The sequence below is a fragment of the Vulpes lagopus genome, chromosome 10 (assembly GCF_018345385.1).
Source record: "Vulpes lagopus strain Blue_001 chromosome 10, ASM1834538v1, whole genome shotgun sequence".
Lineage (NCBI taxonomy): Eukaryota > Metazoa > Chordata > Mammalia > Carnivora > Canidae > Vulpes > Vulpes lagopus.
The window spans coordinates 51,270,255-51,292,028 of NC_054833.1; the positions used below are offsets into that span (position 1 = coordinate 51,270,255).

The window sequence follows — 21,774 nt, forward strand, 5'->3', positions numbered from 1 at the left end:
AAAGTATTTTTCAGCTGGCTGAAACAGCATTTCTAAGACACGAAGAGAAGAATGACCTAATATAAAGCTTTTAGAGAGCCTTTATTCTTTCCCCTTCGTAAACAGGCTATCATCACCTCCCTTTCCCATGTTATGCTTATTTAGGAAGAAAAATGACAGCTTCTGTTTGTCAGAGGTTCAGATCCCAGAGTTGAAACTAAGTTTTATTATTTTTTTATCTTTTATTTTACTTTTTTATATGTATATTTGTTAATTGGAGTTCGATTTTCCAATATATTGTATAACACCCAGTGCTTGTCCTGTCAAGTGCCCCCCTCAGTGCCCGTCACCCAGTCACCCCATCCTCCCACACACACCCCTTCCACTACCCTTTGTTTGTTTCCCAGAGTTAGGAGTCTCTCATGTTTTGTAACCATTTCTGATTCTTCCCACTCATTTTCTCTCCTTTCCCCTATAATCCCTTTCACTATTTTTTTATATTCCCCATATGAGTGAAACCATATAATGATTGTCCTCCGATTGACTTACTTCACTCAGCATCATACACCCTCCAGTTCCATCCACGTCAAAGCAAATGATGGGTATTTATCCTTTCTGATGGCTGAGTAATATTCCATTGTATACATAGACCACATCATCTTTATCCGTTCATCTTTCAATGGATACCGAGGCTCCTTCCACAGTTTGACTATTGTGGACATTGCTTTATAAACACAGGGGTGCAGGTGTCTCAGTCTTTCACAGCATCTGTATCTTTGGGATAAATCCCCAGCAGTGCAAGGGCTGGGTAGTAGGGCAGTTCTATTTTTAACTCTTGTAGGAACATCCACACAGTTTTCCAGAGTGGCTGTACCAGTTCACATTCCCACCAACAGCGCAAGAGGGTTCCCCTTTCTCCACATCTTCTCCAACATTTGTTGTTTCCTGTCTTGTTAATTTTCCTCATTCTCACTGGTGTGAGGTGGTATCTCATTGTGGTTTTGATTTGTAGTCCCTGATGGCAAGTGATGCAGAGCATTTTCTCAAGTGCTTTTTGGCCATGTGTATGTCTTCTTTGGTGAAATTTCTGTTCATGTCTTTTGCCCATTTCATGATTGGATAGTTTGTTTCTTTGCTGTTGAGTTTAATAAGTTGTTTATAGATCTTGGATACTAGCCCTTTATCTGATAGGTCATTTGCAAATATCTTCTCCCATCCTGTAGGTTGTCTTTTAGTTTTGTTGACTGTTTCTTTTGCTGTGCAGAAGCTTTTTATCTTAAGTCCCAATAGTTCATTTTTGCTTATTTTCCTTGCCTTCATGGGTGTATCTTGCAAGAGGTTACTGTGGCCAAGTTCAAAAAGGGTGTTGTCTGTGTTCTCCTTTAGGATTTTTTTTTTTTTAAGATTTTATTTATTTGTTCATGAGACACACACACACACACACAGAGAGAGAGAGAGAGAGAGAGAGAGAGAGAGAGAGAGAGGGGCAGAGGCACAGGCAGAGGGAGAAGCAGGTTCCACGCTGGGAGCCTGATATGGGACTTGATCCTGGGACTCCAGGATCACGCCCTGGGCCAAAGGCAGGTGCTAAACCGCTGAACCACCCAGGGATCCCTCCTTTAGGATTTTGATGGATTCTTGTCTCACATTTAGATCTTTCATCCATTTTGAGTCTATCTTTTTGTATGGTGTAAGAGAATGGTCCAGTTTCATTCTTCTGCACATAGCTGTCCAATTTTCCCAGCACCATATATTGAAGAGACTGTCCTTTTCCAGTGGATAGTCTTTCCTGCTTTATTGAATATTACTTGACCATAGAGTTGAGGGTCCATTTCTGGGTTCTCTATTCTGTTTCTTTGATCTATGTGTCTGTTTTTGTGCCAGTACCACACTGTCTTGATGATCACAGCTTGTAGTACAACCTGAAATCTGGCATTGTGATGGCCCTGGCTCTGGTTTTCTTTTTTAGTATTCCCCTGGCTATTCAGGGTCTTCTCTGATTCCATACAAATCTTACGGTGATTTGTTCCAACTCTCTGAAGAAAGTGCATGGTATTTTGATAGGGATTGCATTAAATGTGTAAATTGCCCTGGGTAGCATTGACATTTTCACAATATTAATTCTTCCAATCCATGAACATGGACTATTTTTCCATCTCTTTGTGTCTTCCTCAATTTCTTTCAGAAGTGTTCTGTAGTTTTTAGGGTATAGATCCTTTACCTCTTTGGTTAGGTTTATTCCTAGGTATCTTATTCTTTTGGGTGCAATTGTAAATGGGATTGATTCCTTAATTTCTCTTTCTTCAGTTTCATTGTTGCTGTAAAGAAATGCCACTGATTCCTGGGCATTGATTTTGTATCCTGCCACATTGCCGAATTGCTGTATGAGTTCTAGCAATCTTGGGTGGAGTCTTTTGGGTTTTCTATGTACAGTATGTCATCTGTGAAGAGGGAGAGTTTGACTTCTTCTTTGCCAATTTGAATGCCTTTTATTTCTTTTTGTTGTCTGATGCTGAGGCTAGGACTTCTAGTACTGTGTTGAATAGGAGTGGTGAGAGTGGACATCTCTTTCGTGGTTTTGATCTTAGGGAAAGGCTCTCAGTTTTATTTCTTTTTGTTGTCTGATGCTGAGGCTAGGACTTCTAGTACTGTGTTGAATAGCAGTGGTGAGAGTAGACATCTCTTTCGTGGTTCTGATCTTAGGGAAAGACTCTCAGTTTTTCCCCAATGAGAATGATATTTGCTGTGGGCTTTTCGTAGATGGCTTTTAAGATGTTGAGGAATGTTCCCTCTATCCCTACACTCTGAAGAGTTTTGATCAGGAATGGATGCTGTATTTTGTCAAGTGTTTTCTCTGCATCTCATGAGAGGATCATATGGTTCTTGTTTTCTCTCTTGTTGATATGATCTAACACATTGATTGCTTTACGGGTGTTGAACCAGCCTTGCATCCCGGGGATAAATCCCACGTGGTCATGGTGAATAATCTTCTTAATGTACCGTTGGATCCTATTGGCTAGTATCTTGTTGAGAATTTTTGCATCCATGTTCATCAGAGATATTGGTCTATAATTCTCCTTTTTGGTGGGTCTTTGTCTGGTTTTTGGAATTAAGGTGATGCTGGCCTCATAGAACGAGTTTGGAATTATTCCGTTCCTTTCTATCCTTCGGAACAGCTTTAGTAGAATAGATATTGTTTCTTCCTTAAACATTTGATAGAATTCCCCTGGGAAACCATGTGGCCCTGTACTTCTGTGTCTTGGGAGGTTTTTGATGACTGCTTCAATTTCCTCCCTGGTTATTGGCCTGTTCAGGTTTTCTGTTTCTTTCTGTTCCAGTTTTGGTAGTTTGTGGTCCAGAAATGTGCCTATTTCTTCTAGATTGCTTAATTTAGTGGCATATAGCTGTTCATAATATGTTTTTAAAATCGTTTGTATTTCCTTGGTATTGGTTGTGATCTCTCCTTTTTCATTCATGATTTTATTAGAGTCTTTTTTCTTTTTAATAAGGCTGGCTAATGGTTGATCTATCTTATTAATTCTTTCAAAGAACCAACTCCTGCTTTTGTTGATCAGTTCCACAGTTCTTCTGGTCTCTGTTTCATTGAGTTCTGCTTGAATCTTTATTATCTCTCTTTTTCTGCTTGGTGTATGTTTTATTTGCTTTTCTTTTCCAGTTCCTTTAGGTGTGAGGTTATTAGCTTGTGTATTTGAGTTTTTTTCCAGTTTTTGGAGGGATGCTTGTATTGCAGTGTATTTCCCTCTTAGGACTGCTTTAGCTGTATCCCAAGGATTTTGAACTGTTGTATCTTCATTCTCATTAGTTTCCATGAATCTTTTTAATTCTCTAATTTCCTGGTTGACCCTTTCATCTTTTAGCAGGATAATCTTTAACCTCCTTGTGTTTGAGTTTCTTACAAATTTCTTCTTGTGATTGAGTTCTAGTTTCAAAGCATTGTGGTCTGAAAATATGCAGGGGACAATCCCAATCTTTTGGTATTGGTTGAGACCTCATTTGTGACCCAGTGTGTGGTCTATTCTGGAGAAAGTTCCATGTGCACTTGAGAAGAATGTATATTCAGTTGTGTTCAGGTGCAAAGTTCTGTATGTATCTGTGAAATACATCTGATCCAGTGTATCATTTAAAACCCTTACTTCTTTGGTGATGTTGTGGTTAGAAGATGTGTCATTTGCAGAAAGTGCCATGTTGAAGTCTCCTCCTATTAGTGTATTATTATCTATGTATCTCTTTACTTTGGTTATTAATTGATATACTTGGCAGCTCCCACATTAGGAGCTGAATGAATTAAATATTGAATTAAATATTCATGATTGCTAGGTCCTCATGTTGGATAGACCCTTTAAGCATGATATAGTGTCCCTCTACATTTTTTACTACAGACTTTGGGATAAACTTTAATATATCTGATATGAGGATTGCTACTCCAGCTTTCTTTTGAGGAGCATTTGAATGGCAAATGGTTCTCCACCCTTTCATTTTCAGGCTGGAGGTTTCCTTATTAGGCCTATAGTGATTCTCTTGTAGACAGCAAATAGATGGGTCTTGCTTTTTTATCCAGTCCCAAAACTCTCCGTCTTTTGATGGGATCATTTAGCCCATTCATGTTCAGAGTAACTATAGAAAGATATAAATTTAGTGTCATTGTAATACCTATTCAGCCCCCATTTTATGGATTGTTTCTTTGGTCTTCCTCTTTCTTTTACAAGATCCCCCTTAATATTTCTTGCAGAGCTGGGTTGGTGGTCACATATTTTTGCAGTTTTTGCCTATCTTGGAAGCTCTTTATCTCTCCTTCTATCCTGAATGAGAGCCTTGCTGGATAAAGTATTCTCGGTGTGTGTTTTTCTCATTTATTACCCTGAATATATCCTGCCAGCCCTTTCTGGCCTGCCAGGTCTCTGTGGAGAGGTCTGCTGTTAATCTGATATTTCTCCCCATATAAGTTAACAAACTCTCATCTCTTGTTTCTTTAAGGATTCTGTTTATCTTTAGAATTTTCAAGTTTCACTATTAAATGTCGAGGTGTTGAATGGTTTTTATTGATTTTGTGTGGCGGGGAGGAGAGACTTTTCTATCTCCTGGATCTGAATGCCCATTTTCCTTCCCAAATTCGGGAAGTTCTCAGCTATGATTTATTCAGATATGCTTTCTGGCCCTTTGTCCCTCTCAGCGTTTTCTGGAACCCCAATTGTACATAGATTCTTCCTTCCTAGGCTATCATTTATTTTCCTTAAACTTTCCTCATGGTCTCTTAATTGTTTTTCTCTTTTTTTTCCTCAGCTTCCTTCCTTGTTATCAACTTGTCTTCTGTGTCACTCACTCTTTCTTCTACCCCTTTAACCCTAGTTGTTATGACATGTAGTTTGGATTGCATCTCATTTAATTGATTTTTAATTTTGGCCTGTTTAGATCTAAATTCTGCAGTAATGAAGTCTCTAGAATCTTTCAAGCTTTTTTCCAGAGCCACCAGTAGCATTATAATTGTGCTTCTGAATTGGCTTTCCGACATCTAATTGTAGTCCATAATCTGTAACTGTGGCAGAGAGTAATGTTTCTGATTCTTTTGTGGTGAGTTCTTCCTTCTAGTCATTTTGCTCAGTGCAGAGTGGCTGCATGAGCGGGCTGAGTCAAGCATATCAACCACGACCTAAGTAAATGTCACCCTAGAGGATTCTTGCTAGAGGTGAAAACCCTTCTCTCCGTAGTGTTCCGAGTATTCTCTCTTTACGTCTCAGGTGAAATTCGTAGGTGATCAGGATGTTTTGTAAGTTATCTAGGTAAGTTGGTGGGACTAGGTGAGTTGAGGACCTCTACTCTTCTGCCATCTTGCCTGTCTTCCTGAAATTAAGTTTTAAATGATTTGCATTGTTTGGCTGCATATGCAGGCAGTGTAATCATTCTGTTTAGACCAGTGGTAGGGCTGACATGGTCGGGCTCCTAATAGTTAGGAGCTATGGAGCCATACATCACCCAGTGGTCATCATGACAGGTCCACTCCTTCATCCCCATCACCTCTTTCCCCCATCCCCCACCCACCTTCCCTCTGTTGATCATCAGCATATTCTCTGTAGTTAAGAGTTATAGCTCTAGTTTTTAATTCCTATTTTACAAGAAGAATTTAAGTAAATTCTTTTAAGTTCATGGCTAGTGAGTATTCAAGCCACAATTTGAATACAAATAGTTTGGCTCTAGAGCCTGCTCACTTCCCAGCATGCTTTTCTGTGCCTTTCATAGATGGAAAGGGTAGTAGTGTACTTTCACCCTTTATTTTATCATACATTTATGTCAAATTTTTTTTTGAGTAAGTATGCAATTTGTATTTGAAAAAAAAATCTATTAAAACTAGCCAGCTTAATTTGATGTCAACTTCAAGTATTTAATATTCTGCCAAATTGGCACATCCAGAGGTTAAGGAAAATAGCTGTGTAAGGACATAACCTACACACAATACAAGCCCCAGGATGATTCAGTATAGTATTAACTTATTGTCCCATTCTTTAGCGCTAGAAAATAAGAGTTTTTCTGGTAGTGTTTGTTGCCAGTGATTTCATACTTGCTTATGGAATCAAATTTTGCAACTCAAAAGCATAAAGCAAATCAGAATTTTCTGCCTAAAATATTTTTGGTGGGAAATATCCTTTTTACAATATAGAATGGAAAGAATAGAAAAAGTCTGCAAGCCCCATCTGAACCCAGTCTGCTATTCTGTGCACCACACCTGGGCCATATCGTCTCTGGATCCTGCCCTTGCCAGCCACTCAGTGGTCTGCTTGCTGCCTCCTAGCCCATTCTCCACAACACAACCATAATGAGGTCCTCAGAAAGTAAGACCAGTCCTGTCATAGGCCTCCTCCTTTCAGTTCTTCAGGGGGTGTCCCATGGTTTCTGGATAAAAACAGCCTTCAGGATGCCAGGAGGCCCTTGGTGTTCTCTGGTCTCTGGCTGCTGGAGCGCCCCCAGCAGACCTTTGTTTATGGGCCTCATGAGGCCTTTGCACAGCTTTCCCCTCCATTACCTAGTTAACTCCTACTTGTCTTTTATTGCCCTGCTGCAGCTTCTTTGGTGGGGCCTTTTCTGACCCCTGCACCAGGCTGTGAGCTGCTGTATGCCAGTAGCTCTGTGTCCCTTGATTTCAGAACCTTTACTTCAGTAGTGATTTCACATGTATTGATGTGCTTATTGGACAATCTTTAATGAGATTATATGTTCTATGTGGGGAGAGAGTGGCTGCTTTTGCTTACCTTATTTTTTTTAAAGATTTTTAAAAATTTATTCATGAGAAACAGAGAGAGAAGGCAGAGACCTAGGTAGAGGGAGAAGCAGGCTCCATGCAGAGAGCCTGATGTGGGACTTGATCCTGGAACTCTGGGATCATGCCCTGAGCCAAAGGCAGATGCTCACCTGCTGAGCCATCCTGATGTCCCTTTTGCTTACATTTTATCTCTGGCAGTTAGTACGATACTTTAATTAAGTGAATAATATGATAAACTCCTGAGCCAAAATGCTGTGTAAAGCAAAATAGGGAAGAAAAGCATTTTGGTGAATATTTGATGTTTTATCATTCCTTTCATTTTCATTATTACCTGGTTAAGCTCGGTTTAGAAATGAAAAGAGAAGGATAAATTATTATCCAGTTATCTTATTGAGTATTTCCTGCAGAATATGTATGCACCTGTATTTTACATGAGAAAAAGGTTTCTCAGTCTTCACATAGCACGCGCTCCATGTAAGAGTAACAGTAGTCAGCAGTAAACACAACTCTGTTTTCATAACAGCCATGCGTCTTTATATGAGAGCATTCACAGGATATTACCTCTTAACCTAAAGTTACAGTAAAAGATGTTTTCAGAAATAAGTATTTATGAAATTGACAAGCTGTGTAGGTTCTTGAGGTAAATAGTGTAAAACCTGGACAATTCACATTGTCTAGAAACCACTTCACAAATCATTTGGAAAATCAGCCTAGAGATAATCATAATAAAGCACATTTCCCAACCATTCTTTAAGCTGATCTTGCTTGAGAATTGATCAGATAGCACCTATTCTTGATAGCAGTAGGGGCTGACCCTCCTACTTAGATGTCGATTCTGGATCAGTTTTCTGGTGTAGGCTGGTCACGAGGTACCTTCAGAATCTTCATCAGTGAATTTCAGCAAATATGCATCAACGTTATCTTTTCCTTCAGCACTGCCACTTTTTCTGAGAAATTGTGAATATCCATCTCAGATATGTTTATTATGGGTTTTGTTTTTAAGAGTTAGCACCCATTTTATCACTGGAAAGGCAGAAGAGCTCCCTAAATCACATTATTTGTGATTGGAGAAGAGCAGGGCTGCAGGGGACACCGCCCTCCCCCGCCGGCAGGTGCACAGTCGGGGGCACCGTGTAACATCAGGTGCATTGGAACTGGGTACACCACTCCGTGTGAGGTCGGGGGGCCAGCACCGTTCTCCACCTGCCTGCCCCTTTCCATAGTAGTTGTCTAAGGAAACTTCACCAGTAACCTTAGTGCCACCACCAGTCACCCCTCGCAGCTTTGCATAGCACTGTCGTCCCTCAGCAGTGCCTCTCCAGCGTCATATGTGATAGAGAACAGTGACCATACCTGTCCTACGTAGGTATTGTGAGCATTTGCTGAGAATGTCTTTTCAGCTGAATATCTGGGATACAGTAAATGCTTAATAATGAAGACAATGTCAAATACTTGTTCTTATGATGAAATGTTTTGGGAAGATTTTATCAACAGGTTTTTTTGTGATGATTGAGGTACCATATTTTCAAAAATTAATCTTGTTTTTTTTTTTTCCTTAGAAAAGATTAATTAGACAAGTAACGAAACTGTTCTCAGCATTCATACAGAATTACTTTTACCAATATTCTGGTAATGGGAATATTTGTATAAAGTTTACCTGGCACATATATATATAAGCTTATTTTCATAGCATCCATGTGAAGATAGCACTGTAACTGTTATTGTTCTGAATCTCAAAGGCACTAAGGCTTACTTAGGGCTGCTAGCTAATTTGCTCGTAGTTGTATGAGTGATCCTAGAACCCAGATCTGATGGCTCGTTTAGCTTTAGTGACTTTGGATTCTTTACTACCAGATTGTATTTACTACTATGTAGTTAGTAGAAATTCTTGCCTACAGACCATTCTGATGTATTTCTGTTCTTTCTATGTATATTTTCTATTTTTTGGCTTTCCCTTTTTGAATCTTTTAACTTGGAAGAAACATCACAAGTGGCTTATATCAACTGCCTTGTAATTGAAACAAAGGTCCAAGGAAGTCAGTGACTTGATTAAGATCTTACAACTAATTTGTAGGAGCAGCAAGACTGATATTTAGGTCTCCTGATACTTAGCTTGTTGTTATTTTTTAAATTATCTATCTTCTGAGAAAAATGGGGAATGTAGCCTGAATTTGTTTAGCTGTATTTTGTGTCTACCAATACAGCCTTTAATTATGATGGGAAGTGTATCCCTTTAGTCTGTTACATTTTGGCTTTAGATATAGGTGTATGTTAAATGTTGTATGTTGGTGAGTTTATTATAATTATTTGATATATCTTTACCTAAGCATAGTGAGTAGGGACTATGTTTTATGTTTTTACTTCCTACTAGGTTTAAACATTTTCATATTTGTAGTAAATGTTTACTAAATATTTGTTAGATTGAATTTCATGATGGATGGTACTGCAAATTGTTATTTTTCATTTGCTTTTAAAATGTCTGATGATATTTTGTTTTAAAAATATTGCATTATTGTATCTAATTATAAGATGAATAAGACTATTGAAATTGAAAATATGATTAACTAGAAATGACATTTTTATAAATATTTCTAAGATTGTAAATTTTGTTCATAGCTGAATTCACTGAAAATTTTTATTCTTGTTTGATTTCCCTGATAAATGTCAACACAAAAGGATAAAAGTCTTCCTTTTTCTCTGAGATTTTTTTCCTCTGAACTATGTTAATATATTGGTGATTGTTCAGGAAATAATCACTATGCCCATCAGCATTTTTATCAGTTTCATAGATAGCTCTTTGAACTTGTGTAGCTGGGATGTTAATATAGGTATTAAAGACAGGTTTCTCTTTGTGTAAATTGAGGATTTAGACTAACTTTGTTCACTGATTGCGTTGTTACATAGACTATATAAGAAAATGAGAGCAAGAGCAAAATAAACTTGGAAGAAAAGTGAATCATTGAGTTAAGTAGAGATCTAGGTTTTGAAGTACTAAGTACTTTAGGTCTATAAAGAAAGACCAATGTCTTAGAAGAGATTGCTTAACAAAGAGACTGGAGATTTGAGTGAGACTGCAGTTAATAGATTGAGGAAATCTTTTTTTTCCCTTTAAACTTCTTATTAAAATTCAACTCATGCGGAAAAGTACACAGTCTGAAAGTACAGACTAATCACGTTCACAAAATCTTGTCATCAACACACATTTTTGAGAAACAGAACATGTTAGCATCCCAGAGGCTCCTTCTGTGGCATTTGAGGCACTGTGCTCTTGTTGGAAAGGTGGCCACTGTTGTGGTGTCTGGCACCAAGGTCAGTTTTCCTGGAATCATAAGAGTGCGTATTGTGTGCCCTTTTGGTGCCTGCTGCCTGTGTTCATGTTTTCACATTCATCCATGTTGTGTATAGGTGTGGTTATTGATTTTCATGCTGTATACTAGTCTGTTTTAGGAATATATCATCATTTATGCTGTATTTCCATTTTTCTTATAGTGAACATTTGGATTATTTTCAAGGCAGGGATTACTGCAGACTTCACTGCAAAAAATCTTATATGTGTCTTTCACAGTCTCTGTGTATTTTTGTTGATGATAGAACTGGGGGTGATACAAAGCAATCATATTTTTAGACAAGGAAAATCAGGAATAGAGTTTTGACTTAAGTGATTAGATTTCTTTATGCACATCAAAAGTGTTATGTATGTAGAAGGAAATACAAGCAGCTTAATAAAGTTTGGAGGCATTCAGATTTTCATAGTTGGTAATAATGACTGCATAGAATAATTTATTTTATATACATTTCCGTATTATCACCTGTGATTTCCTTATTTGTTTTTTGTGCTGGATCTGAGGTAGCTTTTTCCCTGCTGTTTGTATACTCTTATTCTTTATTTCTGGGAATGCCCTGCCTCCTCTTATCTTTGTTTATAGAAATCCAACTCGTTGTTTTAAGCCTGATCTGTAAAATTTTCCCTGACCACCTATTTAGAAATAACTCCTTTCTCATTTTTCTGTAATTACTTCTATCTTTATTTTTGTTACATATTATTATTATTTTTGTACTCTTATCCTCATACTCTTGGATTGCAGTTGTTTTTGAGTATAGTTTTATTTATTTTTGCCTTCCTCCGTCCCTAAAATCTGTACCTTGCATATATAGCTATATAAACAATATGTTGAGGGGCACCTGGATGGCACAGATTAAGTCTCTGATTCCTGGTTTCAGCTCAGGTCATGATCTCGGCGTCCTGAGATTGAACCCCGTGTCAGGCTCTGTGCTTAGCATGGAGTCCGCTTGAGATTCTCTTTTTCTCCCTCTCTCTGCCCCTCCTGTTCATGCTTTCTCTCTCTGTCGAATAAATAAACGTTTTTTAAAAAATAAAAAAAATAATATATTGAATTTTATTTTTTTAACATGTTGAATTTTAAGTGTCCTTATGGTTCTTAATGTCCAAGAAAAAATTCCTAATTTATACTTTAGAAATTATTACAGAAGTAATAAATACTGATTTTATTATAACCACATGAGAAGTATAATTAACATTAAGTATTGGAATTTAGTTTCAGTAGTGGAAGATGGTGGATTAAGCTGGCTGAGAAAGTCTTACCAAAGAATGAAGGAACAGGCTGAGAAACAGAATAGAAATTTTGAAGACATTGTTGCTGAAAGATATGGGGTGAGTACTGATATTAATGAGATTAATATTTAATAGATCATAATTACTATCTAATTAATATTAATGTGTTATAGTTATATGAGAAATAAGTGTCTTTAACTTTGTCAGTGTTTTGTGCCATGAAGCTCTTTTGAATTAAATGAATATTAAATCTCTACTCTTATTGACTGCCAAAGGCATTTTCTACCTTTTTTTAATTATGTAAACTTAGGTAGCATATTTTTATTGACATGATGAATATAAAACTTAAGTGAATACAATTTAAGTGTGTGTGTTTAATGTAAATAAACTTTTTCATTGTGAGGAAATTTAAATAATGCAGGAAATCCTCCATGGTATACCTCTTGAGATAACCACTGTTAAAATTTTAATATATTTAGGGGTTTTTGCTTATTCCAGAGATTTTGCAGTATGACAGGTTTTTAAAAATATATTTTAACAATATATTTACATATGTTTTATATATTAACAATTATATATTAACTATATATATAAATAATGTATTTACATATATATACACACACACACACACACACACACACACACACTCTTGAAACAATGGAACCATGATATTTTAAAACCAGCTCCTCCATTTACCATGTGTGGATATTTTTGGATTTTCATAGCTAGTAATTTTAATATTTAGAAAAAAACAGGTTTAGAAAATAAGATTTCAAGAATATGAGTAAGCAGGAAAAATAAGTGAGATTCAGTCAGTAGATTCAAACCTAGGTGTTCTCTCCTAGGACCCATTTAAACGGTGTAAAGTAGGTAATATATTGAGCACTGGATGAATTGTGGTCCTTGCTGTTTTTGTTGTTTGTATCATTACCGTATTTTATTGAATCTTAGAAGCCACTAAGTTTAGACACATGTCTCAATAAGAAGGCAGAGAGCTGCCTCTGATGCAATGCTTTTATTATGAAACTACCCCCCTCCCCATCATCATTTCTGTTCTTATTTTTTTATAATAAATTTATTTTTTATTGGTGTTCAATTTACCAACATACAGAATAACACCCAGTGCTCATGCTGTCAAGTGCTCCCCTCAGTGCCCATCACCCATTCACCCTCACCCCCCGCCCTCCTCCCTTCCACCACCCCTAGTTCATTTCCCAGAGTTAGGAGTCTTTATATTCTGTCTCCCTTTCTGATATTTCCCACACATTTCTTCTCCCTTCCATCATTTCTGTTCTAATCATGTTGTTATTCAATTTAAGAGACATGTTAAATCTGTATTTTTAAATACTTAAAAAAGATGAAATGTTATGGATTATCTCTGCCTAGGCTAATATAATAACTTTAACATGTTTTGATTCCCCCATCTCAGCTCTCAGATTTTCTTGAAATAATTTGAAAAAAATTCTTTAAGTTTTTATTTAATTTCCAGTTAGTTAACATACAGGTTAATATTAGTTTCAAATCACAATTTGGGCATTCAGCATTTCCATACAACACCTGGTGCTCAGCACAACACCTGTGCTCCTTTATCCCTATCACCTGTTTCCCTCATTCCCCCCACCACCCCATTTCCCCTCTGGTGACCAGCAATGTGTTCTCTGTAGTTCAGAGTCGGTTTCTTGGTTTGTACCTCCCTCTCTTCCTTTGTTCATTTGTTTTGTTCCTTAGATTTCACATATGAGTGAAATCCTATGGTATTTGTCTTTCTCTGACTGCTTTATTTCACTTAGCTTAATATTCTAGCCCCATTCATATCCTTGCAAATGGCAAGATCTCATTCTTTTTGATGGGTTATATTCCATTGTGTGTGTGTGTGTGTGTGTGTGTGTGTGTGTGTGTGTGTCTATCTGTATATCTGTTCATCAGTCAACAGGGCTGCTTCTGTAATATCCCTTTGATTTAGCATTTTTGTATCTGGTAAACTAGGTACTAGGTAAACTAGGGTAAATACCTAGTGGTTCAATTGCTAGATCATAGGGTAGCTCTATTTTTAACATTTTGAGGAACCTCCATACTGTTTAATACAGTGGCTACACCACTGTGTTCCCACCAACAGTGTAAGAGGTTCCCCTTTCTCCACATCCTTGCCAACACCTATTGTTTCTTGTATTATTTTAGCCATTCTGACGGGTGTGAGATAATAGCTCATTGTAATTTTGATTTCCCTGATGAGTGGTGTTGAGCATCTTTTCATTTGTCTGTTGACCATCTGTATGTCATCTTTAGAAAAATGTCTATTTAGGTCATCTGCCCATTTTTCAATTGAACTATTTGTTTTTTGGGTGTTGAGTTTTATAAGTTCTTTTATGTTTTAGATACTAACCCTGTATCAGATATATCATTTGCAAATGTCTTCACCTATTCTATAGGCTGCCTTGTAGTTTTGTTGATTGTTTCCTTTGCTCTGCAGAAGCTTTTTATTTTGGTGTAGTCCCCATAGTTTGTTTTTGCTTTTGCTTTTGTTTCACTTGCCTCAGGAGATATAGCTAGAAAAAAGTTTGTGCAGCCAGTGTTACTGCCTGTGTTCTCTTCTAGGATTTTTATGGTGTCAAATCTCACATTTAAGTCTTTAATCCATTTTTAATTTATTTTGTGTATGGTGTAAGAACGGATCAGGTTTTTTCTTTTGTATCTTACTGTCCATTTTTCCCAACATAACTTGATCTTTATTCCATTATCCTGTAACTTGTAGTGTTTAGTATTACAGATGAAGAGTTGGTAACAGTTTTACTTTTTTTTTTTTTAGAAAGGGAGAAAGTGTAGGGGAAGGGTAGAGGGAGAAGGAGAGAGAATTGAGAGCAGACTGCTTGCTGAGTGTGGAGTTTGACATGGCGCTCGATCTCAGGACCCTAAGATCATGACCTGAGATGAAATCAAGAGTCAGATTCTCAACCGACTGATTTTTATGTATGATTCTTTTTTTTTTTTTAAAGATTTATTTATTTATTTATTCATAGAGACAGAGAGAGAGAGAGAGAGAGAGGCAGAGACATAGGCAGAGACACAAGCAGAGGGAGAAGCAGGCATCATACAGAGAGCCTGACGTGGGACTCAATCCAGGGTCTCCAGGATCACGCCCTGGGCTGCAGGCCGCGCTAAACCGCTGCGCCACTGGGGCTGCCCTGTATGATTCTTTTTTTTTTTTTTTTTTAATTTTTTTTTTTAGTTTTTATTTATTTATGATAGTCACACAGAGAGAGAGAGAGGCAGAGACACAGGCAGAGGGAGAAGCAGGCTCCATGCACCGGGAGCCTGACATGGGATTCGATCCCGGGTCTCCAGGATCGCGCCCTGGGCCAAAGGCAGGCGCCAAACTGCTGCGCCACCCAGGGATCCCTGCCCTGTATGATTCTTTATGAATCTTTATATGCTTTATTTTCTCCTCTCTCCTAAGACTACCAGATGATCCCTTCATATCTAGAAAGTTAGCTGGAGAAATATTCTTGTATTATTATTATCTTGTTAATACTTTCTTCTATCTTTGCTTTTTCCTTCTGGTAGTATTCATATATGCATATTAGATTTTCTAGAATTAATTGTCCTTGTGTCTTTTTTCCTTATAATGTATTTGTTTACCATCTTTTCCTAGGTAGAAAGGATTCTCAGGCTAGCGTTGAATTCACTAGTTACTGGATGAAATACTTCCTGTTCTTTTGTTCACCATATCTGCATGTTTTTGGACACATAGTTTTTCATTTATAAGTTTCTCATGTTCTTGAATTCTTGTTTTTCATGAGAGTCTGTTATGTTTTAGTAACGTAGCAGCCTCTTGAATCTCACTGACCGTAGGAATTAATTTTTTAGAAATGATGTCTTCATTGTTTTCTGCATTATATTTTGTTTTAGTCCTGGGCATTTGGTCTAAGTTCTGTTGAGTTCCCAGATATTTTTCATTATTTGGTAATTTTTGATGAATTAATCATATTTTTTTTGGCACTTATTGTAGGGTAGTATATTAGTTTGCTGGAACTGCCATAGCAAAGTTCCACAGGCCTAAACAACAAATCTATTTTCTCACAGTTGAGGAGAATTGAAGTCCAAGATCAAGGCATTACAATGTTTGGTTTCTCCTGGGGCATCTCTTCATGGCTTGTAAATGGCTGCATTCTTACTGCATCCCTCATGTGGTATTTTCTCTTTGTATGCTCATCCATTCTGTCTTTATTTATATTTCTACATTTCTTCTTCTTTTATGGATATCTGTCAGATTGATTTGGGGTTCAACTGAACTTTTTACTTTCAAGTGCCTATCTCTAAATGCTGTCGTGTTCTGAGTACCAGAGGTTAGGTCTTCTACATATGAATTAGATGAGGGCACATGTAAGCCTTTATTTGGTAGGATGATTGTATGGGTCTCTTCTTTTCTTCTTTGTTGGGTTTTTCTTCATTGTGTTTATATGACAGTGTATCATAGCACAGTGGCATATGGGGGCACAAGTCATTGAACCTTTTTTTTAATTGTAGATATCTTGTTTAATTTCTCTTCTTTGTAGTCAATGGAAATATTTCAGTCAAAATTAGAAGAAGCTGAAAAAACTGCATCCACAAAAGAAGATTGTAAACGAGAACGATGGAGGAAACCAACATACGCAGAAAAAGCACAAAGTAGTCAAGAAAGTAGAAGATCAAACTTGGTAAAATATAATAAAAATTCAAGGGATAGATACCATTCAACAAATATTACAAACAGTACCAATAAAGAGAAGTTTAGTGGTGATGAAAAAGATAATAGGTCTGGGTCTTTGGAAACCTGTAGAAGACAGTCCAGTCCAAGGCAAAATCAAGAGTTTTCTTCCTTTGGAAATTTGAAACCCAAATTTTTAAGACCCTCTGATGATGAAGAACTGTCATTTCATAGCAAGGGCAGAAATTTTGAACCCTCCTGTTCATCTTCAGCACTGGTTGATCATGGTTTTCGAAAACCCACAGAAAACAGTGAAGAAAGTTCTTCATCATGGAGCCAATCTGATGTGAGAGAAGGAAACAGGAAATGGTCACATCAGAGATCATTAGAAACTGGGGGCACTGTGGACCATGGGGACGTTACAGACGATGCGAGAGAAGAATCACGGGATGAGAGCCTAAGAGATGACTCTCTGAAGAAAGAGCATCTACAGGACACACAGTCTCCATTTGCTGGGTATTTTGTCATTTGTTTTTTAAGCTGATGAATGAATATTAAATTGCAGAGGATTCAAAGAAATGAGCTGTATTTGCAGAGTATCACTTATTAAGTAGATATGAGTTATGATCAGTTTCTTAAGTATTGTGGGAGACAAGATATGCACATTAAAAAAAATCAGTAGCTTTGTTTTATGGGTTGCATTGCATTCCACAGTTTTATTTAATAAATGGAAGAAGAATTCAGTAGCTATATTAGATCAAAATTGTTGCTTTTTTGCAATCTAAAAAAATGGAATGAGTTGATAATCCCTTTAACTGGATATGCTACAGGAGGTACTTTGGTAGACTGTGTTACTGCTGCCATATTGCTTTACTGCTGCCATATTGTTTTCAAAGGAAATCACTCCATTGTTAAGTGTAGTTATGATTGTAAATATTGCATGGCCAGTGGAGGTCTGGGAGACTGAAGGAAAATATGCTGCCAAAGCCTACATATGGAGTGAAAACAATATATGAAAGATTCTGCAGAAGGAAGCATGAACTATGGTGACTGTTTTACAGTTAAGAAATAATCCACTTTTGACATTAACAGGTTTTAAAGATGTTAGCATTTCATTTTTTTTAATAATAAATTTATTTTTCTTATTGGTGTTCAATTTGCCAACATACAGAATAACACCCAGTGCTCATCCCGTCAAGGGCCCCCCTCAGTGCCCGTCACCCATTTACCCCCACCCCCCGACCTCCTCCCCTTCCACCACCCCTAGTTCATTTCTCAGAGTTAGGAGTCTTTATGTTCTGTCTCCCTTTCTGATATTTCCTACTCATTTCTTCTCCCTTCCCTTCTATTCCCTTTCACTGTTACTTATATTCCCCAAATGAATGAGAACATACACTGTTTGTCCTTCTCCGATTGACTTACTTCACTCAGCATAATACCCTCCAGTTCCATCCACGTTGAAGCAAATGGTGGGTATTTGTCGTTTCTAATGGCGGAGTAATATTCCATTGTATACATAAACCACATCTTCTTTATCCATTCATCTTTTGATGGACACCGAGGCTCCTTCCGCATTTGGGCTATTGTGGACATTGCTGCTATAAACATCGGGGTGCAGGTGTCCCGGCGTTTCATTGCATCTGTATCTTTGGGGTAAATCCCCAGCAGTGCAATTGCTGGGTCGTAGGGCAGGTCTATTTTTAACTCTTTGAGGAACCTCCACACAGTTTTCCAGAGTGGTTGCACCAGTTCACATTCCCACCAACAGTTTAAGAGGGTTCCCTTTTCTCCATATCCTCTCCAACATTTTTGGTTTCCTGCCTTGTTAATTTTCCCCATTCTCACTGGTGTGAGGTGGTATCTCATTGTGGTTTTGATTTGTATTTCCCTGATGGCCAGTGATGCGGAGCATTTTCTCATGTGCATGTTGGCCATGTCTATGTCTTCCTCTGTGAGATCTGTTCATGTCTTATGCCCATTTCATGATTGGATTGTTTGTTTCTTTGGTGTTGAGTTTAATAAGTTCTTTATAGATCTGGGAAACTACCCTTTATCTGATACGACATTTGCAAATATCTTCTCCCATTCTGTAGGTTGTCTTTTAGTTTTGTTGACTGTATCCTTTGCTGTGCAAAAGCTTCTTATCTTGATGAAGTCCCAATAGTTCATTTTTGCTTTTGTTTCTTTTGCCTTTGTGGATGTATCTTGCAAGAAGTTACTGTGGCCGAGTTTGAAAAGGGTGTTGCCTGTGTTCTCCTCTAGGATTCTGATGGAATCTTGTCTCACATTTAGATCTCTCATCCATTTTGAGTTTATCTTTGTGTATGGTGGAAGAGAGTGATCTAGTTTCATTCTTCTGCATGTGGATGTCCAATTTTCCTAGCACCATTTATTGAAGAGACTGTCTTTCTGCCAGTGGATAGTCTTTCCTCCTTTATTGAGTATTAGTTGACCATAAAGTTGAGGGTCCACTTCTGGGTTCTCTATTCTGTTCCATTGATCTATGTGTCTGTTTTTGTGCCAGTACCACACTGTCTTGATGACCACAGCTTTGTAGTACAACCTGAAATCTGGCATTGTGATGCCCCCAGCTATGGTTTTCTTTTTTAAAAGTCCCCTGGCTATTCGGGGTCTTTTCTGATTCCACACAAATCTTAAAATAATTTGTTCTAACTCTCTGAAGAAAGTCCATGGTATTTTGATAGGGATTGCATTAAACGTGTAAATTGCCCTGGGTAACATTGACATTTTCACAATATTAATTCTTCCAATCCATGAGCACGGAATATTTTTCCATCTCTTTGTGTCTTCCTCAATTTCTTTTAGAAGTATTCTATAGTTTGTAGGGTATTGATCCTTTTCCTCTTTGGTTAGGTTTATTCCTAGGTATCTTATGCTTTTGGGTGCAATTGTAAATGGGATGGACTCCTTAATTTCTCTTTCTTCAGTCTCATTGTTAGTGTATAGAAATGCCACTGACTTCTGGGCATTGATTTTGTATCCTGCCATGCTGCCAAATTGCTGTCTGAGTTCTAGCAATCTTGGGGTGGAGGCTTTTGGGTTTTCTATGTAGAGTATCATGTCATCGGCGAAGAGGGAGAGTTTGACTTCTTTGCCAATTTGAATGTCTTTAATGTCTTTTTGTTGCCTGATTGCTGAGGCTAGGACTTCTAGCACTATGTTGAATAGCAGTGGTGAGAGTGGACATCCCTGTCTTGTTCCTGATCTTAGGGGTAAGGCTCCCAGTGCTTCCCCATTGAGAATGATATTTGCTGTGGGCTTTTCGTAGGTGGCTTTTAAGATGTTGAAGAAAGTTCCCTCTATCCCTACACTCTGAAGAGTTATGATCAGGAATGGATGCTGTATTTTGTCAAATGCTTTCTCTGCATCTAATGAGAGTATCATATGGTTCTTGGTTTTCCTCTTGCTGATATGATGAATCACATTGATTGTTTTACGAGTGTTGAACCAGCCTTGTGTCCTGGGAATAAATCCTACTTGGTCATGGTGAATAATTTTCTTAATGTACTATTGGATCCTATTGGCTAGTATCTTGTTGAGAATTTTTGCATCCATGTTCATCAGGGATATTGGTCTGTAATTCTCCTTTTTGGTGGGGTCTTTGTCTGGTTTCGGAATTAAGGTGATGCTGGCCTCATAGAACGAACTTGGAAGTACTCCATCTCTTTCTATCTTTCCAAACAGCTTTAGTAGAATAGGTATGGTTTCTTCTTTAAACATTTGATAGAATTCCCCTGGGAAGCCATCTGGCCCTGGACTTTTGTGTCTTGGGAGGTTTTTGATGACTGCTTCAATTTCCTCCCTGGTTATTGGCCTGTTCAGGTTTCCCATTTCTTCCTGTTCCAGTTTTGGTATTTGTGGTTTTCCAGAAATGCGTCCATTTCTCCTAGATTGCCTAATTTATTGGCGTATAGCTGTTCATAATAAGTTTTTAAAATCGTTTGTATTTCCTTGATGTTGGTAGTGATCTGTCCTTTCTCACTCATGATTTTATTAGAGTCTTCTCTTCTTTTTAATAAGGCTGGCTAGTGGTTTATGTATCTTATTAATTCTTTCAAGGAACCAACTCCTGGTTTTGTTGATCTGTTCCACAGTTCTTCTGGTCTTGATTTCGTTGAGTTCTGCTCGAATCTTTATTAACTCTCTTCTTCTGCTGGGTGTAGGATCTATTTGCTGTTTTTCCTGTAGCTCCTTTAGCTGTAAGGTTAGCTTTTGTATTTGAGTTCTTTCCAGGTTTTGGATGGATGCTTGTATTGCGATTTATTTCCCCCATAGGACTGCTTTTGCTGCATCCCAAAGATTTTGAACGGTTGTATCTTCATTCTCATTAGGTCCATGAATCTTTTTAATTCTTCCTTAATTTCCTGGTTGACCCTTTCATCTTTTAGCAGGATGGTCCTTAACCTCCATGTGTTTGAAGTCCTTCCAAACTTCTTGTTGTGATTTAGTTCTAATTTCAAGGCATTATGGTCTGAGGATATGCAGGGGCGATCCCAATCTTTTGGTATCGGTTCAGACCCGATTTGTGACCCAGTATGTGGTCTATTCTGGAGAAAGTTCCATGTGCACTTGAGAAGAATGTGTATTCAGTTGAGTTTGGATGAAAAGTTCTGTAGATATCTGTGAAATCCATCTGGTCCAGTGTATCATTTAAAGCTCTCGTTACTTTGGAGATGTTGTTTTTAGAAGACCTATCGAGTGTAGAAAGCGCTAGATTGAAGTCACCAGGTATAAGCGTATTATTATCTAAGTATGTCTTGACCTTGGTTATTAATTGATTGATATATTTTGCAGCTCCCACATTCAGGGCTTATATATTGAGGATTGTTAAGTCCTCTTGTTGGATAGATCCTTTAAGTATGATATAGTATCCCTCTTCATCTCTCACTACAGTCTTTGGGGTAAATTTTAGTTTATCTGATATAAGGATGGCTACCCCTGCTTTCTTTTGAGGACCATTTGAATGGTAAATGGTTCTCCAACCTTTTATTTTCAGGCTGTCCTGTCTAAAATGAGTCTCTTGTAGACAGCAAATAGATGCGTCCTTCTTTTTTATACAGTCTGACACCCTGTGCCTTTTGATGGGGTCATTAAGCCCGTTCACGTTCCGAGTTACTATCGAACGATAAGAGTTTAATGTCATCATGATATCTATTCAGTCCTTGTTTTTGTGGATTGTTCCACTGGACTTCTTCTTAAAGGGGAATTTTAAGAGTCCCCCTTAAAATTTCTTGCAGAGCTGGT

General features: G+C 37.7%; 1 protein-coding gene across 1 annotated transcript in view; it reads left to right on the forward strand.

Annotated features, from left to right (window-relative positions):
- The window catches only part of CWF19L2 (CWF19 like cell cycle control factor 2), a 147,061-nt gene that overhangs the window by 32,501 nt on the left and 92,786 nt on the right, over window positions 1-21,774 (forward strand). Inside the window, exons 7-8 of the mRNA XM_041772214.1 lie at window positions 11,809-11,924; window positions 16,379-17,025. Coding sequence (XP_041628148.1) covers window positions 11,809-11,924; window positions 16,379-17,025 — 763 coding nt within the window. The remainder of the gene's footprint in view (window positions 1-11,808; window positions 11,925-16,378; window positions 17,026-21,774) is intronic.